This window comes from Mytilinidion resinicola, assembly GCF_010093595.1.
Source record: "Mytilinidion resinicola strain CBS 304.34 unplaced genomic scaffold BDZ99scaffold_8, whole genome shotgun sequence".
Lineage (NCBI taxonomy): Eukaryota > Fungi > Ascomycota > Dothideomycetes > Mytilinidiales > Mytilinidiaceae > Mytilinidion > Mytilinidion resinicola.
This window is the reverse complement of record NW_022985444.1, coordinates 505241-517796: the sequence shown is the minus strand read 5'-3', so window position 1 is coordinate 517796 and position 12556 is coordinate 505241. Positions and strand designations below refer to the sequence as shown.

Genomic DNA, 12556 nt, shown 5'->3' with positions numbered 1-12556 from the left:
CTCCATCACCAACCCCTGTCCCGCACCCCTGTTATTACATACCATGTTATTCCAACCGCTCCTCCTTGCATCGCTGGCCCTGGCCGCCGCAGCAACGAATTACAAGCACTTCGATTGCGGCACCAACGTCGACGCCGCCACGAAAGAGTTCATGTCCACCCTCAACGACCTCCACACCGCCGACAAAGCCGGCTCCCGCGCCGCCCGCGCCGCCCTGCTGGCCCGCGACGGCGCCAATGCCGCCATCAAAGTCGACGCCGTCTTCCACATCATCGCCACGGCGGCCAAGAAAGACGACATCACGCCCGACATGCCGTCGAAGCAGCTCGACGCGCTCAACACGGCCTACGCGCCGTACCAAGTCGCCTTCAACCTGCTCAACATCACCTGGACCGTCAACGACACGTGGGCCGTGGGCACCGCGGGCGCCGACGACCGCGCCATGAAGCCGGCGCTGCGCCAGGGCTCGTACCGCACGCTGAACCTCTACTTCCAGACGGACCTCGCGGGGTCGGTGCTGGGCAAGTGCACGCTGCCGTCGTCGATTGGGCCGGGCACGCCGAGCCCGGCGGTGTACGCGAACGACGGGTGCAATGTGCAGGCGGGCACGATGCCGCCCCGGAGGGGGGGGGCGGGTATGATCAGGGCATGACGGCGGTGCATGAGACGGGGCATTGGCTGGGGTTGCTGCATGTGTTCGAGGGGTACAGTTGTGCGGGGAGTGGGGATTTCATCGATGATACGCCCATGCAGAGTACGAGTACGGATGGGTGTCCGACGGGGGGGCCGGCGAAGGATAGTTGTCCCGGCAGTCCTGGGGTGGATGCGGTGCATGATATTATGGATTATTCGACGGATGCGTGTTACACGGGGTTCAAGGATGGGCAGGTGGCAAGGATGAGGAGTATGTGGGGGATGTATCGGAGTGGGAAGTAGGGGGGTGGGGAGTGGAGGAAGGGCAAATTAATAAAGGGGGGGTTCTTGTGTATTTGGTTTGTGCTGGTTTGTTGTCTTTTTTTTTTGTGTATATCGCTCTTCAGTGCTTGTTTTTCTTTTCTTGCTTTTGGTTAGATGAGGTTGTATGACTTGTAGATTTCGCGCCGAATGCTATGTTTTCTTCTATCTGTCTCTCGATCTATGCTATCCCTGCGTACTGTGAGGTGAGCAACGGCACAGCCATGTCAATCAATATCTTTCCCTTGTCTAAAGTCCGCACTCATAATCCTCGTCGCCTTGCCTTGCCTTACATCGATGTACGCCTCCCCGTTGTGCCTGCATTGCGCATCTCGAGCCCGCCCGCCCATCTCATTACCTTGCCCCTTTAGAGGTACGTCTGTGTGTACGTCTGTGTGTCGCCAGCACGTCCATCTCCGCCCATCTCTTCCTATCCCTCTCCCGGCTTCCCATTCTTCTTGTGCAGACTGCGGAGAGCGACACGTCATCGCTGCGCACGCATTCCATCGGGGTGAGACATGCTTGCATTCCTATGATAAGGCGGGATGAGATGGGCGTGGTGACGTCGGGGCTGAGATGGAGGTGGGCATTGCGGCTCCCATGGGGGGTGAGTGTGGCGCTGGGCGTTGAGTGCTCGGTGGCGATGCTGGCGCTGGGGATGGTCAAGATCTCAGGCGCGATGCCGGCGCCATCGTTGGGGACGGTGGTAGTATCATAAGCGACATATGAGGCTCAGGGGCGGCGGATGTCGGTGGTGACGTCGCGTTGAGCTTCAAGAGCGGTGACAGCGGCGGATGGCGGAGGTGAGATGGCGCAGGCGATGGCGATGGCGCTGGTAGAGGACGGAGGATGGCTCTCGTTGTCGCAACAGCATCCAGCGAGGTGAGATGAGCCGTGGCTTTCTGAGAACCTCGCTGACGTATCGCAAGTAGATCCCCAGGCGCCGCTCACTGGAAATGCTTATACTTGGGGCGCGTTGAATAAGGGTACATAATTTAGGTTATTTTGGGTTCCTCCCAACTAACTCGACCAGCAGCTCAATTGGTCTCCTCCCCCTCCAAGTCGAGCAACCCGCCAATCGAACCGACCGACGCCGCAAACTCGATCGACCACCAGGACCGCATTCGAGCCCCCCAGTGAGCGTTGGCTGGTGGGGTTTAAATGTGGACCCCAGTACTTTCGGGAATTGTCCTTACGACATGTAGCTCTGTTTGGAGAGCATGGCTTGGGCACGGAGAAAACTCTAAGAGTCTTTCTACACCCTCCGCGGGAGGGTGGCGTTTTGCTGATTTAATCTTTTTTTGCTCCATCTATTTGTCCAGCGCAGAGGCGTTGTGGTGTTGCGGTGCTGACGCGATAGGTAGGGATGGCGATTGTGGGGCGCAAAAAGGGCGTTGTGATAGCCGTCTTTTGCCTTTTTGCCCTTTGGCCTTCTTTTGCTGCCACCGCTTTACAACAGCAACGCCCTGGAAAGCGAGTGCGTTTGCTCGTGTAACAGTCCATAAGATATTATTTGCGTAAGTGTAGGCATGAATGCCGTAGTCTTATAATGAATTGCTCATATCCTATCTATCTACATACATTTTTCCATAGGAAAAGAAAGCCAAGGTGAGATTGCTCTCTCTCGCCTTATTCTCACACTATGTTAGACCGCCCGCTCTCACGCAAGTCAAATTCCTTGGGCCTTGGTCTTTAAAATTACGTTATTATTAGTCTAAAAATGCGTTGGCAGCAGCAACCACGGCCTCAGGAGAGAGACGCGACTTTAACACCACCCAACCTGGCGCAGTCTTTTCAGATGTCCACAGCGAAGCTCGACACTTCAGCAGCAACCGAGAGCAGAGTCGCGCACTCTCTACCATCCAAACCCCCCTTCCGCGGACTCCCCCTACGTCGTCGCCCGAAACAAGACAGCATCCCGGGAAATCTTATACCTACACGAGGTCGAGACAAGGTTCCCACAAGGCCAGAATCCACAACGCAAGACACGCAGAACGCCTAGATTTCCAACCCAAAACGCAATGGCCAAGCTCGCGCCCTCGCTTGTTCGAGCAGCAAAAGGTCAGTGGTGCCGGGACAAAGAACCCACCTTGGATGCGGAAGCGTAACCTCGTTCCCTTCGCACCCCGCAGCTACGAAGACTGCGACTGCGGGATGAAAGAGATCAGTGTCGATAAAGAACACGGGTGCCGATAAAGCGTGCAGCATGTCTCGGAAGTGCCGCACAGCTCCGACGTCCTCCTCCTCGACCAAGTCAAGGCGACATCTTGCGAACTCACGATAGTGACACGAGACAGCTGTTGTTTATTCTCTTCTCTACACGTGGGCAATAGATGCAACGGCCCGCTCTATGCACCGCGATCCCCACCACCACCACCCTCAGTGCCCGCCCTCCGTCCTTGCCTACGTCTACATCCTCATCCGCGCGAACCGCAAACCCGCCGCTCTAGCCCAAGAGCCCACCGGAGACCCGTTCGCAGACCCCGAAGATCCGCAGTCCCCGAAGATCCGCAGTCATACCCTCACCAGCATCAGCGCAAAACACCAAGATCGCTCCGCCTCCTCCGAAGCATCTCCCTCACGAAGCGAACCAGGCCCGCCCGCCGTGCACTCAGCGGCATCCGAGCGCTAGCCGCACTACCGCGCCTACCTCAATCCGTCAGCATGATCCTCACCTATCCCGACCTCGAGCATACAATGCTAGGATCCGTCAGCGGCATTCTCCTCGTGCTCTTCCTCTCCTGGCTCAGTTTCGTAACGGCGCGGGAGATGTGGCGGGAAGCGAGAGCCGCGTGGAAGGATGGCGCAATGCATAGTGGGACGGTGAGGCGGGAGGCTGGGAGAAACGGCGCTGTTGCGGGGTGGTATTATATTGCTGGAGGAGGGAAGGGGGATAGGGATGAGGAGGAGATTGATGTGAAGGATACTTGCTGCGTGCAATGAGATCGAGGGCAGGACACCAAAGAAAATGACGGACTGTTGTTGGTTTTGGAGGAAGGCGCCAATGAAATGTTGTAAGGCGCTTGCAGACTACTACGATGCCAATCCTTTTGCCTAGAAAGGCTCTTGTACGGTCGTGTGAAATGGTCGCAGGAGAGATTGTTAATGTGCGATGAAACGCCCTGGGCCACAATTGCGGATGCGGATTGGGCATGATGAGTCTCCTGGACTTGTCAGTTCGATTGATGCACTTGATTGGAAAACATTCAGACGAAAGCGGGTCGTAAGTCAAGCAACAAGGGGATGTGCGTATAGTAACAGGGGTGTATGATCAGTACCACCTTGGTTCAATGCTATCCAGATGTGCCTACTCATATCCAAGCCGTTCTTATAACAAGCCATCGCCGCCAAATAGAGCGCCTATCAAATCGGGCCAGCCGGCCGGTCCGCCCACAGCGAGTGATAATAACTCGCGAGGTCGTTGAGCTCGTCGCCCAGAGTCGCATTTTCGCCGTCGTCGTGTCCTGCTAAGCTCAAAGTCTCCATGCCTCTTTCTTTCCAGGCCGACCGCTCGATGTCTCTTCGTCCTCGAACGGGCTCGTAGCCCAACACTCCGATATCCCATCGCCGGTCACACTTTAAGCACCACAACATGTCCGTCTCATGAGCGACCACAGCGCGGTTGCCACAGTGAAGGCAGTCGAAGCTGCATCTCTCGCACAGAGCTTCAGCATCATCGTCGATACTTGGCCGCGCAGGACGGCCACAATGCGAGCATTTCGATTTGCCAGGAACAACTGCCGCACCTGAACCTGCTTTCCACGCCTCGCGAAGCGAGTCTGGAATACGATCTTTGCTTCGGCCCGAGTCTCCGGCCTCTTCCAGTGTTAGCTTCGTGATGGAGTTTACGCAAGCAGCGATGTCGCATTGTGGTGTATCGTGTCGTGAGGACATCTTCTGCTGGAAGGCGTCAGATTGTTCGCGGAGTGCGGTGGCGTCTTCTGACGTATCATAAGGACCAGAATACTTGGTACCTTGGACCGCTTGACGAATCGGGAGACCACCGAGAGGGACAATGTTCATTTGGCGAGTGAGAACGAGATCTTTCGCGATGGCAACACCGGAGGCGGGATCCACTGCCGAATTGTGCGATGCTGTGATCGATGGCCCATTGGCGGGGATGAGACGAAGTGGCTCTACGTCTTTAGCACAACGATCCTCTCGGCCAAGCTCGAGCACGTTGACGGAGCCATTAACCTCACCAACAAGCAGGCTCGTCTTGTCAGGGCTGAAAGCGGCAGACATGACGCCAGTGTTCAGAGTGACTAGATCACTGACAAACACGTCCGCTGGAGCACGCGTTATGTCCCAAGATTTAACAACCCCGTCCGAGGAACCGGTGTAAAGGCGCCTTGCACTGTCACCCCAGGAGCAAAATCGAACGCCGGTGTCAAGCAGTTCGCGAGGCTGATGCCCGTCCAGTGGCGTCAAAGGCTCGCCATGGGAAAGAGTATAGATCCAACCATCTGGACGGCGGATATCCCAGACGTATGTGTCACCGCTCGTGCATCCCGCTGCGAGGTAGACATCATCGTAGGGACAGTAGACAACGTCATTCATGTCTCGAGCTGGGCACTCGAGTTCCACAAACTTCGAGTACTTCGTCCGCAAGTCGTACAAGCGGACCACTGAGTTAGCACTTCTGTTAGCATCAGACCCGGCGACGCATCCCACGGCGAATAGGCCTCCTTCTTGCAGTCTGGGATTAAACGCTAGGTCGAACACGTTGCGATTGCCTCCATAGACCTCAAGTCTCTGTTGAGTCGAAACGTCCCAGAGGCAAATTTCGCCAACGGTGTCTAAGCCATCGTCCTTGGTATTGGCGCCGAAGCCTGCCAGGAGGAGGTTGCCTTCAGTAGGTTCGAATTTTAGCGCTCTTGGCATTATCCTCAAATCTTGCCGCTCGGAAGCTTTTTGGGATTTGAACGAGATAGGGCTTATTATATCAGAATCAAGGCGTAGTACTTTTATAGGGTTCTGGTCTCGTTGACAAGCTGTAGCAAGAAGTCCGTCCTTGCTTGTTGCAATCATGTCGACGGGCGCCTTGTGGTTTAAAGAATGGGAGAGATCCAATTCGCGTTTATCATCTCTGGTTTTGTAGACACGGACAACTTTGTCGTATCCTGCTGAGAACATGTAACGGCCGTCGTCAGAAAATTCTACCATTGATATGGTAGTGAACAGGCGAGGGTCCTGTGAAACGTGCATAGAGTGCCGCGAATTTACTCCGCTTTCGGCTCGTGGTCGTGTGACGTGGTGATGTGGGATTTCTCGAAGAGTCTTGTCCAGCGTGTCTCCGATCAAGAGATTATTGGGCCTATTGTACTGCATGCTATCAGCATCCACCACGCAGGCTGCACCGGCGGCAAAACGCTGTCCATCCGGATGCCACGCGACGCTGAGAACGTCATGACTCATTCCAGTAAAGCTATAGGCGGGACCAAAGGTGTCAAATATACGTTGCCGGATGTCATCGGAGCCGGGTTTGTCATATTTGGCCCAGCGTTGTCTGGAATCTGAGCCTAACTCGCGTTGCCGAAGTAAAGACGACATTGAGCTTCGGATCCGTTTGGGAAGAACGTTTCCCACTCGTTCGATGTGGGAGAAGGGCTCTAGGCGCCCAGCCGCAGCGTCCATGAGGAACGCTTCCACGCTCTCCCGGCTTCTAGTTGTCAGTCGACGCCCCCGCCTAGCTTCCCATGAAATCTGGTACAGCTTGTTATCTGGAATGCCCATGAGCATCTGTTGAATCCTCTTGCGAACCGAGACCGATCTTGGCACGGAGGTGCCAAGGACGTAGATTATAGCCTTCTCCAACACCTCCATCTCTGCGACCTGGAAATCGACATGAATGACACTGCCTGACCAATGGCCGAATAATCGGGGGTTCCATTCTCCGTTGGTCAGTCCCAAGCGCATGGAACTCCGCTCTACACTGCTGAGATATGGGTATTTCTTCATGTTTCCGTCATCCGCTTGACCAGCAGGCCCTGTAGTGCCAATACTAATCAGTGCAGCCTCCCGGTGATAATCAACCTGGTTGGGTAAACCGATCACTTCGTTGGTGAAGAGGTCTTCGGATTGCAAGTCCTCTGACTCTGAGGGCATCCGAGTTAGCCTACTGGGCGATGCTGATTGAGTATCGTCTACAGGAGTGGAGACCTCGGAAGCACGTGGAGGTCGCAATCGCTGTTGTGCCGCATAGTTCACTTCCTGTGTGACTCTTCGGGGTCTGCCCCTAGGTCTCACGGTGGGTTTATGCTTCAGGGTAGGCTCAGGCGTGCGAGAGCGCGTACCACTGACCACAGAACCCTTCAAATTCTGTGTAATAGTTACAGGTACCGGCGTATAAGAAGGCGTGCCACCTAGGACTGAATCCTCCGAGCTTGGTACACCGTCCAAGTCCATAGGAGTCGACACTGAATCTGATACATGGTCAACATCGTCTTGAGCTGCTGGAACGTATCTAGAGGCCAGAGGCGTGGCTGTGTGGTCAACTGTGGCATGTGTAGTGACAAGACTATATTGTGCCACCAGTTTTTGAGAATTCCGAAGGTTCGAATACCTGGTGGCTAAAGCTCCGGGAGTTCTCTGAGGGAATAGCTTCGCCGCTTCGGGCCAAGGGGTGTTTTTGACGGTTCTTAGGTAAATTATCTGGCGGTCTTCTTCCTCGGTCCAAATGAGCCCCTTTCCATGCTTAATAGGTGCGCTTGCTTCTTGTACGTCTTTTGGGGATGAGACATGGAAATGCATGCTAAGATCGATCTCTGTTGGCGTAAGGAGGTCGTTAACATCTGCGATAGGAGATTTGCTCGCAGGAGCTAGCATCGGCGGGTGCTTCTGGCGATGTAAACCTACTTAAGGGAGCAAATTAGAATCTGGGTTCGGAACGTTGGTAAAGGCAGCTTACTATTAGGATGCGGGCGTGGTGCCACATTTCTTTGCTTCGGATCTTTTGCTCTTCCTTTCGGTGAAAGCATGGAGGTTCCTAAGTCAAGGGCTTTACGAGGCCGTTTACCGTCACTGGAAGTTTGAACTCGGTCATCATCCTCGCTGGTAATAGGTTCCGACTCAAAGGATCTTGAGCCGGGAGGTACTGATGGTTTCACGAGCCCCCCAGCCTTATGATGCCGCTCTTTAGATCCGTTCCCTCGGCGCTCTGAGCGCGGCTTGAAGGCCTGCAGAGCGTCTGTTGCTTCGTCAGAATCTGATGATTTTGTGGATAATACAGACGCAGACACCGCGGCCGGTCTTCTCGGTTTTGGTTTATGTGGCAGACGCTCACTTCTCCTTTCCGATCGAAAACCAGCTGGAGCAATGAATTCAAGGCCTGTCGCGCCCATGTCTGCTGTGCTCGTAATTATAACTCTATTTTGACCGTCATATGGCCCAGGACCGTTCGAGTGGGTTATTCCGTATCCCCTAGAACTGCTGCCATGGCTACGGTCCCCCGTCTGGGGTATGCTAGGAGTGTTCAGCCGGTCTGGCGACCTTGGGTTTGGAGGGTGCAGTCTTCGTCGCTTCTTTGCCTGTGTCTCCCGAGATCCATTCTGTCCGACCGCCTTGAGTCTATGCGAATCGATTGAACTCTTATGTTTAAGCGTCTTTTTGGAGGTCGGGCCAAAAGTGCCTTTCTTCGGAAGTTTGGAGGACGTTGGCGTAGCGCTCGGTGCACTGGGTACTGCGTAGGGTGGGAAGGAGCTTGCCACATTACCTCCTGTGCTAGAGGAAAGATTTGCTGTGCGTGCCGGAAACGAATGGCTGGCGTTCACAGCCGTTGTTTGCGCTGGGGAGGGTTTAGGTTTATGGGGTGATTTTAAGAATATTTCAACAGGTGGAAGCTCGAACTCAGAATCCTCAGTGGTACTGAGATCTGCGGTGAGATCTACCACATCACTGGGTCTGCAAGGCAGTCAGTATCTATAGTCGGAGTAGGCAGGCTGGCGCAACGCTCAGAAGCGCGTCGCGCCCGCAAACAGGCCATAGAATGGCGAATGTAATATGAGAAGACTTACTTGTATGCCATGGCGCGCTCCGAAGTATAACGCGTCCATGAGTCTTCTAGTGTCTTGCCAGCGCTCGGAGTTTCGAACGAAGTGAAGAGTTGGGTTGAGGTGGAAATCGAAAGACGTGAGGCTGATGAAGGGTGGCTGAGACTAGCGTGATTTCTCCCGCTCATCACGTGAGCCACCCACTACTTCGTACCACCTACCTTGGGGAAGTCTCGACTCAGGTTCTAAGTTTGTGGTGGGAGCAGACATTGCTGGCAATAGTATTTGTTTTTGTATCTACCATCATACGTGTAGGTACAGAGAGCACGCTTGAAGAATCACAAGATGTAGCAAGTCACACGCGTCCACGCATTGAAACCGCACTGTCAGACCGTGATGTAAAGATTTGAACAATCTGTGTCGAATCTGCGCATTGGAAGTCTACGGGGAGCTCATGTTTACGATTGGATCGCCCCTAAAGCCCGAAGTTCATGCGGTATACAAGGGTCAGGGGTTACTTGGAGTGTGGGAGTGAAGAGTCGTACGGACCGAATCGAGTCTAGAACTATCTAGTCAACAGCTTTAGGGGTTGATTTACAGAGAGTGCTGGCGTGCCCCTAAGATTTGTATCAGCTTTATGATAATTACATAGAGAAAGCGCACATGCCATATTGAGTCTGTAATATTGCGGTTCCTTTCAAGTCACCAAAAGGTACTTTGAGAGATAGAACAGGAGACCTTTTTAATATTATGAAATGGCCTTTTTGATTGGCTGGATAAAGTATGAAGCCTTAGCTCGTGATGTGCGATGTCGGTGAGAAAGACGAAGGGCGATGGAGAACTCTTCGGGCAACGTTATCGTGAATTGATCGTTCGATGTTCCAAACTGCAAAGAACTACTCCAGATGTGGTAGCTGTACCCCTGCCGCTAGTGCAGCGGGATGACGAACGGGCGCTCCTGCGGGTGCTAACCCTCGCCTTGACAGCACCGTCTGACACCGGACTTTTTCTAGACATTCTGCAGAGCAATGATCCCCACGCTACTTCGATAACGGCAGCTGGAGGCTATGAGAGCCAAGAGCCGCAATGCTGGGTATATAGCGTGAGCCGCCTGTCGTGTGGCCCTCGCGAATCTTGTGCTGTATCGTCTTTTAAGTTCACTCTCCATTGCTGGAGAATCAACGTAAGTATTTCCTTTCTTTCGCCTGCATACATATATTATCAAGCCTCCTCAAACAGCGACGTCTTCTTAACCTTGAGCAACGCCAATTGACCAATTCTAGAATCAATACACTGAAAATCTCTTTCCTGCGCATTTGTATTTCTATTCGCATTAATTCGCAACCATGAGGAAGGAATCCTTAACGCCGCGGACTGGCTCCGTCGACGTCCATGCCGATGCCGCCCTAGCAAAGATGGGCTACACTTCCGAGCTTCCGCGTAACTTATCGATGTTGAGTGTTCTAGGCATGTCCTTCGCCATCATGGCCGTTCCCTTCGGCCTCAGCACTACCATGTACATCACACTTACCGACGGCCAATCCGTTACCATTCTGTGGGGATGGGTGCTGGTTTCGCTCATCTCCCTTGCAATTGCCGCGTCACTGGCTGAGATTTGTGCCGTCTATCCCACAGCAGGCGGAGTGTACTACTGGTCGGCCATGCTATCCACGCGCAAATATGCGCCCGTTGCGAGCTGGATCACTGGATGGCTCACTCTCGTGGGCAATTGGACCGTCACTCTATCCATCAACTTCTCTGGAGGGCAGTTGATACTCAGCGCGATTACGCTCTGGCGTGAGGACTTCGTCGCCAATCAATATCAGACGATTCTGATGTTCTGGGCAGTCATGCTAGTGTGCATGGCAGTCAATATCTTCGGCGCCAAGTATCTCGACCTGATCAATAAAATCTGCATCTACTGGACGAGCGGGAGCGTGATAATCATCTTGGTCACTGTCTTGAGTATGGCGGACCACAAGAGGAGTGGAGAGTTCGTGTTTGCGCATTACGATGCTTCGCAGAGCGGCTGGTAAGCTAGAACCTATTTTCTCGAGATGTTGAAAACGTGCTTCATTTACTAACCAATCTCATAACAGGCCTTCCGGCTGGGCCTTCTTCGTTGGCCTCCTACAAGCTGCGTACACACTGACTGGATACGGCATGGTCGCGTCCATGTGCGAAGAGGGTACGTTAAGTTAAACGTAATATGAGTTCCTTTTTAACAACAAATTAGTCCAAAATCCAGAGCGAGAGGTACCAAAAGCCATCGTCCTCTCCGTTGCCGCCGCGGGCGTCACCGGCGTCATCTACCTCATCCCCATCCTATTCGTCCTCCCAGACGTCCAATTGCTCCTCAACGTCGCCAACGGGCAACCAATTGGCCTCCTCTTCAAGACCGTGACAGGCTCCGCAGGCGGCGGCTTCGGCCTCCTCTTCCTCATCCTCGGCATCCTCTTCTTCGCCGGCATCGGCGCCTTAACAGCCGCCTCCCGCTGCACCTACGCCTTCGCGCGCGACGGCGCGATCCCCGGCTCCCGCCTCTGGAAGCAAGTCGACAAACGCTTCGACATCCCGCTGTGGGCGCTCGTCCTCTCGACCGCCGTCGACTGTTTGCTCGGCCTCATCTACTTCGGCTCCTCGGCCGCCTTCAACAGCTTCACGGGCGTCGCCACCATCTGCCTCTCCACCTCGTACGGCATGCCCATCCTCATCTCCGTCCTCCGCGGCCGCGAAGCCGTCAAACACAGCTCCTTCTCGCTCGGCAAATTCGGCTACGCCATCAACGTCGCCACGCTCTGCTGGATCTGCCTCGCCGTCGTCATCTTCTGCATGCCCGTCAGCCTGCCGGTCGAACCCACCACCATGAACTACGCCAGCGTCGTCTTCGCCGGGTTCGCGGCCATCAGCGTCGCGTGGTACTTCATCCGCGGACGCAAGGAGTTCCACGGCCCGCCCGTGCCGCAGGATGTCTCCCCCGGAGAAGAGATCCTGGTCCCGGGCGTGGCGGTGACGGACGCGAATCGTGAGCGGAACGGGGATCTGGAGCACAAGCTCTCGAATGGGCATCCGGGGAACAAAGAGTTGTGAGGGGCTGTGAGCGTAGGGCTGAGAAGCTCAGGGGTGCTTCGACGGTGTATATAACCCCCCCAAAAATACAACGCGCTGTTTTCCGATTTACGCTATTCGGTTCGAGCCATCGTGAGGTTGTTTGGAAATGGAGGGCCAGGGGTACCCCAGCATACTACCCCCAACTCCCAAAATTATAGCAGTACGAGGTCTAATTTGAAAGCCTTAGATCTTTGCATTGTAAGCTTGTTCAAGGTCAGTAGGCCGGAGAGTGCCTCAGCAGGGTGAACAAACTCCGGAATCATACTCTCATATCTCAGCAGTACACAGGTCTAATCCGGAGGATCCGGAATCTTAAATCCAGACTTCTTTAAAATTGATTAGGCCACGGGTACCTCAAGGTCGTGCGTCCCCCCCCCCCCCCCCCAAAAAAAAATTAAATTGGGGGGGGGGGGGGTTTTTTTTTTTTCCTTGGGGGGCCCCCCCCCCCCCCCCAAAAAAAAAGCACACTCTACAAGCCCTAGATCACATGCTCATGCCAC

General features: G+C 54.3%; 4 protein-coding genes across 4 annotated transcripts; 3 read left to right on the top strand and 1 right to left on the bottom strand.

The window, feature by feature from the left end:
- Nucleotides 1-43: 43 nt before the first annotated feature.
- BDZ99DRAFT_487586 (uncharacterized protein) lies at nt 44-936 on the top strand (the record flags this gene model as incomplete). Its single annotated transcript, XM_033722845.1, has 2 exons — nt 44-595; nt 625-936. 2 exons carry the CDS (start codon nt 44-46, stop codon nt 934-936), a joined length of 864 nt encoding a protein of 287 aa, XP_033577709.1.
- A 1033-nt stretch (nt 937-1969) lies between these two features.
- On the top strand, nt 1970-4269 carry BDZ99DRAFT_497714 (uncharacterized protein). Its single transcript, XM_033723536.1, has 4 exons — nt 1970-2431; nt 2548-2562; nt 2668-3015; nt 3160-4269. The coding sequence occupies exons 1-4, from the start codon at nt 2321-2323 to the stop codon at nt 3895-3897; spliced, it is 1212 nt and encodes a 403-aa protein (XP_033577708.1). The 5' UTR covers nt 1970-2320; the 3' UTR covers nt 3898-4269.
- A 48-nt stretch (nt 4270-4317) lies between these two features.
- Nucleotides 4318-8980, bottom strand: BDZ99DRAFT_519427 (uncharacterized protein; the record flags this gene model as incomplete). The annotated part of the gene is made up of 3 exons (XM_033725415.1): nt 4318-7808; nt 7865-8856; nt 8970-8980. 3 exons carry the CDS (start codon nt 8978-8980, stop codon nt 4318-4320), a joined length of 4494 nt encoding a protein of 1497 aa, XP_033577707.1.
- Nucleotides 8981-10291: 1311 nt separating this feature from the next.
- Nucleotides 10292-12035, top strand: BDZ99DRAFT_519426 (amino acid transporter; the record flags this gene model as incomplete). Its single annotated transcript, XM_033725414.1, has 3 exons — nt 10292-10977; nt 11045-11133; nt 11182-12035. The coding sequence occupies 3 exons, from the start codon at nt 10292-10294 to the stop codon at nt 12033-12035; spliced, it is 1629 nt and encodes a 542-aa protein (XP_033577706.1).
- Nucleotides 12036-12556: the final 521 nt, after the last annotated feature.